A 6,000-nucleotide genomic window follows, 5' to 3' on the forward strand; every position below is an offset into this window, starting at 1 on the left:
GTGAGATCGCTTAAGTAAACTTTGCGTGGTGCGGCTCCCATAAACCGTGGTGGTTATTATGCATGGTGTGCACAGGCTGGATCTATGCAGAAATCACTAAAACTGGCAGGAAAAGGGCCTACGAATACCTGTCAAGAACAGGCACTCTGATGTGTATGAAACAGTGCAGGGAAGCATCAGAGGGCCAGCCAGGAAGGCACTCTAGCACAGTGCCTTCTGTGCTTTTCCTCCGGAAAACTGGCCCCTGCCCGGTCCGACTTGACCCCACAGAAAGCTAAGTCCCTGCAGAACTAGCCCCACCCACGGGGTGCGCCCAGCCTCCCCTGGGAAAGAACCAGAAGTAAGGTGCAAAGGAGCTCAGGTGGGGGCACTCCTCCCCTTACCAACACTCCTCCTCTGCCCCCCTCCCTCCTCCCCCCATCCCAGAGCAGAGCTCCCTGCTTCTCTTTCAAACCACACAGCTACCAAGGAGCAAGGGACACTCAGCCACCAGCTCTAAAACCAAATCTTTATTCTCTAGTTTGAAAAGGAGGGTAAGTGGTGGTTCTGTTTCATTCCAGAGAACAGAACAAGGCCCAATAGGTAGAAATTACAGGCAAGTGGATTCCATTCATTATAAGGAAGAATTTCTAACAATTAGAATTATCCTACAATAGAACCAGGGCCTCAGGAGGTGGGGACTCCCTGTCACCTACATGTTCAAGCAGAGGCTGGGCAACCATGACCTAGAAATGTGGAAAGGGAAACGCACCCCTTTCTGCCTGTCCGCGGACCCTCCATGATCAACAGGGCAGTCCTTCCCACCATGCTGAGCTCTGCAAGAGTGGAGGGTTGGGGGGTGTTCAGACAAAAGCCTGGACACGGGGCTGCTGACAGGCAGGGGATGATGGGTCTAAGTGATGGGAGGGTGCTGCGTTGATCTCAGGGAGGGGGAGCGGAGCTGAGCACTAACAGTAGATGGGTCTCTCGGAGTCCCAGTGCCTACGCAGGGGCAGGAGGAAGGGGACGGTGTGGGACAGGTTAGAGCAGCTCGGCCTCACCTCTCTGAGCTGGAAAAGGCCCAGGTGCAGTCTAACAAGGCCAGCAGGTTCTCCCGGGTGTATCCAGCTGGTCCACTTTTCCTCCCAAGAGCTCATTTACTAGGGGACTACGCCACACCTACTTCCGGAAAAAAAAAAACAAAAAAAAAAAACGAGCTGAAGGAACTCATAATAAAAGACAAGGACATTAAGGCGTTAACACCAGAGGGGAAGGGTCTTCCTGGCCCCTGGTGGCCCCTCCAGCAGGAGGGCTCGAAGGGGTAGGTGTGGAGCTGCTATTGCTACTTTTCCAGGGCATGGGACAGTCAGGACGGAACCTCAGCAAACACCAGCTGGAGGCCGGAGTCCCGTGCTCCGCAAGCCGCTTCCCTGGTGCCGGGGTTGGGGGGGTGGGGCTGGACCTCCCTCTCCAACAGGGCATAGCTCACTGGCTGCTCTCCCATCCCTTGCCTCCACCAGCAGCAACACAGCCCCCCACCCCCCCACCCGCAGCCCAGGCCCACAGCAACACTCTCCCGTCAGTGACGCCCAGGGTACTCCCCCACCCCCTCGGCCTCCGCAGCCGCCCCCTGCTCAGACGTCATGCTTCTTCTGATGGGCCAGGAGCTTCTCCTCGTCGTCGAAGGTCTGGCCACAGATGGCGCAGCAGAAGGCGCCGTCCCGGATGTGGCTCTTCCGGTGGGTGATGAGGTTGGACTTCTGGCTGAAGCTGCGGTCGCAGTCGGGGCAGGCGTAGGGGCGCTCGCCCGTGTGGATGCGCCGATGGGACACCAGGTTGGACTTCTGGCTGAAGGCCTTGCCGCAGTCCGGGCAGACGTAGGGCTTCTCGCCGGTGTGGATGCGCCGGTGGGCCGCCAGGTAGGGCTTGTGGCGGAAGGCCTTGCCGCAGTCGGGGCAGACGAAGGGCCGCTCGGGGGCGTGGTCGCGCCGGTGGGCCGCCAGGTGGCTGCCCTGGGAGAAGCGGCGCCCGCACTCCTCGCACGCGAAGGGCCGCTCGCCCGAGTGCACCCGGGAGTGCGCCACCAGGTGGGTCTTCTTGCCGAAGTTCTTCCCGCACTCGGCGCAGGCGAAGGGCCGCTCGCCGCTGTGCTGCCGCTGGTGCGCCCGCAGGAAGCGTTCCAGCCGGAAGCTCCGGCCGCAGTCCTCGCAGCTGAACAGGGACGGGGGCGCGGCGGCCGCGGCCGGCGGGAGCGCTCCGGGGTCCTCGGGCGGAGGCTCGGGCGCCCGCTCCCGGGCGGGTTTCAGCGCCGCCTCGGCGGCGGGGGGCTCGGACGAGGCCTCCAGGGGGCCGGCCGGAAGCTGGGGGCTCCCCGCGCGGGGGACGCCCGGGGCCGACCCTTCGGACCGCTTGTGGATCTTGCTGTGGGACAGCAGGTTGGGTTTGTGGCGGAAGCGGCGGCCGCACTCCGTGCACGGGTAGGGCTTCTCGCCGGTGTGGATGCGCCGGTGTGAGGTCAGGTAGGGCTTATTGGTGAAGCGCTTTCCGCATTCCGGGCACTGGTGGGGCCGCTCGCCCGTGTGCACGCGGCGGTGGGCGATCAAGTTGGGCTTGTGCCGAAAGCGCTTGCCGCAGCAGGCGCACTGGAAGGGGCGGTCGACCGCGTCTCCACCAGGCCGTGGGGCGGTCACGGCCGGGCGGCCCCTAGGCCGGGGCCCCAGAGCCTTGGCCGCTGCCTCCTCCAGAGCCTCGGCTACATGAACCCGCTTGTGAGCGACTAGCTGGTCCCACTGGGCAAAGCTCCGGCCACAGTTGCCGCATATGAAGGGCCGGGCCTCCGGGGCTGGGGGGTGGCACCTCCGCGCGTGGGCTCGAAGCTGCTTCCGCCGCCAGAAGCGTCTCGCACATTCAGGACACGCGATGGGCCGCTTTGCCGCCGAGTGTGCTCGCAGATGCAGAACAAGGGCCACCCAGCCTCGGAAGCTCTGCCTGCAGAGGTGGCAGGCGAAGCCCAGATCTGGGGTGGCAGCCGCGTGGACCTGGCAGTGCAGGGCCAAGAAGGGCGCGTGTCGGAAGCGACGGCCGCATTCAGGACAGGGCAGCGGAAGCCGGGCCTGGCAGTGCCGGCTGTGAAGCCACAGGGCCACCCAGCCCGGGAAGTGCCTTCTGCAGTGGGCACAGCGATGGGCCCTACTGGGGGCTTGGCCGCCCGACTGGGCCACGGAAGTGCCTTGTAACCTCAGCCCATGGGGCTCCTTCTCCAGGGTCTGGGGCAACTTCTGGGAGGGCCCAGGGACCTTGGGCTGGGCAGGACCCATGGCCAGGGGGCCCTTGCAGCGACGTTCCAGCATGGGTTCTTCCTCTGCTGAGGGTGGAAAAGCAGTGTCACTCTGGAGATCAACTTACCCTACCCTGGTTCCTCCCTGGCCAACCCTAGGCCCGAAAGGAGCTCATCCCTCTGAACTCCTAGAGCCCTTGAATCTGGACTATTCTGTTTCCTTGTCTGTTTTACATCATTTCAATCCTGCGCTTCTAGATACCATTTCAAGTGCATTTAAGTATTTACTAAGTATTTGCTAACCCTGGAAACTACCAGAAGGGAGGAACTCTGACACTTCTTGGAATCCCCCTCATGCCAGTCACCCCGTATCTGGCATGGAGTAAACACTCCAGCGTCGGCTGGACAAATATTCCTGCCTTGGGACTCATCAGAAGACGTGGTCACCTCTCCCTGTGGTGCTTTTCGCTTTCTACAAGCACTTCCCTGCTGCCCCCGGCTCGTTTCTATTTCCTGCCGCTACATTTGAGCTTCCCAGCAACAGTAAAGCAGGACAAGACACGAAGCTCCCAGTTTGACAGATGAAGCAACTCTGAGGCATAAAAAGGAGAGAGGGGGCTTGCCCGAGTGGACACAGTAAACCAAAAGCGGAACCCAGACCGGGGAACAGGACTTCTAAACTCCCAGTCCAGTGCTCCTGCCTCTGCACCTGGGTTTGTAAAGTTCCCACAGAAAGAAACTCCCATGGCCTTTATCCTATTTATCCTCTCCTGGGCTCTGATCAAACCACAGGGGAGCGTTCTGGGCCTCTGTGACCTCAGTCACTCAGGGTGGAAGCGGGAGAGCAGGAGACAGCAGCGCTTCTGGGGAACAGGAAGGGAGTGCTAGATGCTAAGGGTCAGGTCATGGCCTGTCCAGATTGTGCCCACACTCTGCCTGCCTGCCCTCCTCTACCCACACACACGATTAGGACATCGCAAGGAGAGCTCTCCCAAATCCAAGGAACACCCACAGCTGGCTACCCTTGGGGGCTCAGATCCCTGCCTCCCTTGGGGTGGTAGGGATCATTACCAGGGCAAGACTGTAATCCCCGTCCGCTGCCAGGTCATGCCCCAACCCCACCAGAGGCTGCCCCACATTCCACTCTTCCACAGTGCCAGGGAGCCCAGATTCCTCAAGGAGAGCTTTCTGCAGCCACTGAGGGTTGGGTGGTGCGGAGCCTCCTAATGGACCTTCACTACCGACTTACAAGCTCCAGACACATCCTCCTCAATTCCCTAGCGCCGGACTCCTCTCCAGGAGCTCAGACATGACTCATTCCCCATGGCCAGACTGAGCACAGGGAAGACGCTGGTATGGGAAGGGAGTCCTTCCCCCCTACAGGTGACTTCCTTCCTCCAGGATGAGGAGATCTGAGCACTGGGGCTGTGGAACCATTTAGGAACCCAACAAAGAAGGCCAGACTCTACCCTGGAGACCGTGGAGCTGGAGATGAGGCTTTTTCCAGCCCCTCCTGGGAAGGTTCCTGGGGATACTTCTGCGGCTGCAGTGCCGGCTTCGGCCCACACTCTGGTAGCCCCCAGATGTCAGAGAAAACTGCAGCAGTAAAGACACCCCTACCCCCATGGCAGAGCTCAGACCTCTGAGTGCAGAGAGGCCAGCCTTACCTGCGGGGAGGGGAGAGAAAACACGCATGAGGCTCTGAGCTCCTCCAGGGCAGTCATCTTTGTGTCCTCGCCAGCCACCACCCCCTCCCCCACGCAAGCCCCACACCCCGAGTGGCCGAGTGACCTTAATGGATACTGGATTAATCAATGAATGTGCTCCCTTCACCAAGGAAGTACACGACAGCGTTTGGCGGTCATTTCCTCCACCGGTAAGGTCACAGCATGAATTCTCCATGCTGATGGCCAAAGGCCGGCCGATGGCAGAAACTCTGGAATCCCTGCTGGCTCCCCTTCCCCCACCCTCCTCCCAACAGGAATTCCAGGCCCGGTTCCCAAGGGGCTGCGTAGGGCGAGCTAGTGTGGCCAGGTCTCGGGCACAATCCCCTTGCGCCTCTGGATGGCAAAAGGTCGTGGAGACCCCACACGCCCCTTTTGTTTACGCGCGTGTCCCCCTTCCACGTCGCGGACACACGGCTCCGCGCACTCCGAGTGGGCCCTTTCGGGTCCCCACGCAGAGCGCACCTCGCGGAGCCTGTGCGCAGGTGCGCGGGCTCGCCCCCCCATTCGGTCCAGCACTGCCCCCCCAACACAGCGCACACACAGTCACGCGCCCGGCAGCTAGGGCCGCCCGCCTCGGGCCCGCGTGGAACCCCGCGCCCTGCCCGGGACGAACCTCTCCGGCGGGGTGCGCGGAGGCGCGTCGCGCGTCCATGAGGCCGGAACGCCGGCGCCGGCGGCCGCGCTCCCCACCCCGCGCGGCGACAGCGGCAGGTTCGAGTTCACAACTGCCAGGCCCGGGCCCAGCCCCCCCGCCGGTTCCCAGCGCCACGTGACTACAGGAGCTGCCGAGGGTCAGTCGCGGGCTGGGGCCGGCGGCCGCGGCCGGAGGGCGGGGCGGGGCGGGCGGCGGGGCCCGTCCCTTCCGCGCCCCCATCCCAGCGCCCTCTCGCGGGCCGGGCCGGGGGCGGCCGCCCGGATCCCGGCTCCGTCGCCATGGCGACCGCAGCCCGGATTTTCCGGGACGGGCCAGGCTCAAGTTTCCCGACCCTTTGTCCCTACGGAGGACGCGCGTCCCTG

General features: G+C 62.8%; 1 protein-coding gene across 2 annotated transcripts; it reads right to left on the reverse strand.

The window, feature by feature from the left end:
* Positions 1–1,519: 1,519 nt before the first annotated feature.
* REPIN1 (replication initiator 1) lies at positions 1,520–5,709 on the reverse strand. 2 transcript variants are annotated; one of them, XM_032840171.1, is made up of 3 exons: positions 5,597–5,709; positions 4,726–4,923; positions 1,520–3,343 (listed from the first exon to the last, which is right to left on the reverse strand). In XM_032840171.1, the coding sequence occupies exons 2-3, from the start codon at positions 4,880–4,882 to the stop codon at positions 1,614–1,616; spliced, it is 1,887 nt and encodes a 628-aa protein (XP_032696062.1). In that variant the 5' UTR covers positions 4,883–4,923; positions 5,597–5,709; the 3' UTR covers positions 1,520–1,613. The 2 variants fall into 2 exon arrangements, with proteins under 2 accessions (XP_032696062.1, XP_032696064.1); XM_032840173.1 differs by lacking the exon at positions 5,597–5,709 and having other exon boundaries at positions 4,328–4,824.
* Positions 5,710–6,000: the final 291 nt, after the last annotated feature.

This window comes from Lontra canadensis, unplaced genomic scaffold, assembly GCF_010015895.1.
Source record: "Lontra canadensis isolate GAN:19392208 unplaced genomic scaffold, GSC_riverotter_1.0 scaffold111, whole genome shotgun sequence".
In the NCBI taxonomy this organism is placed as follows: Eukaryota; Metazoa; Chordata; class Mammalia; order Carnivora; family Mustelidae; genus Lontra; species Lontra canadensis.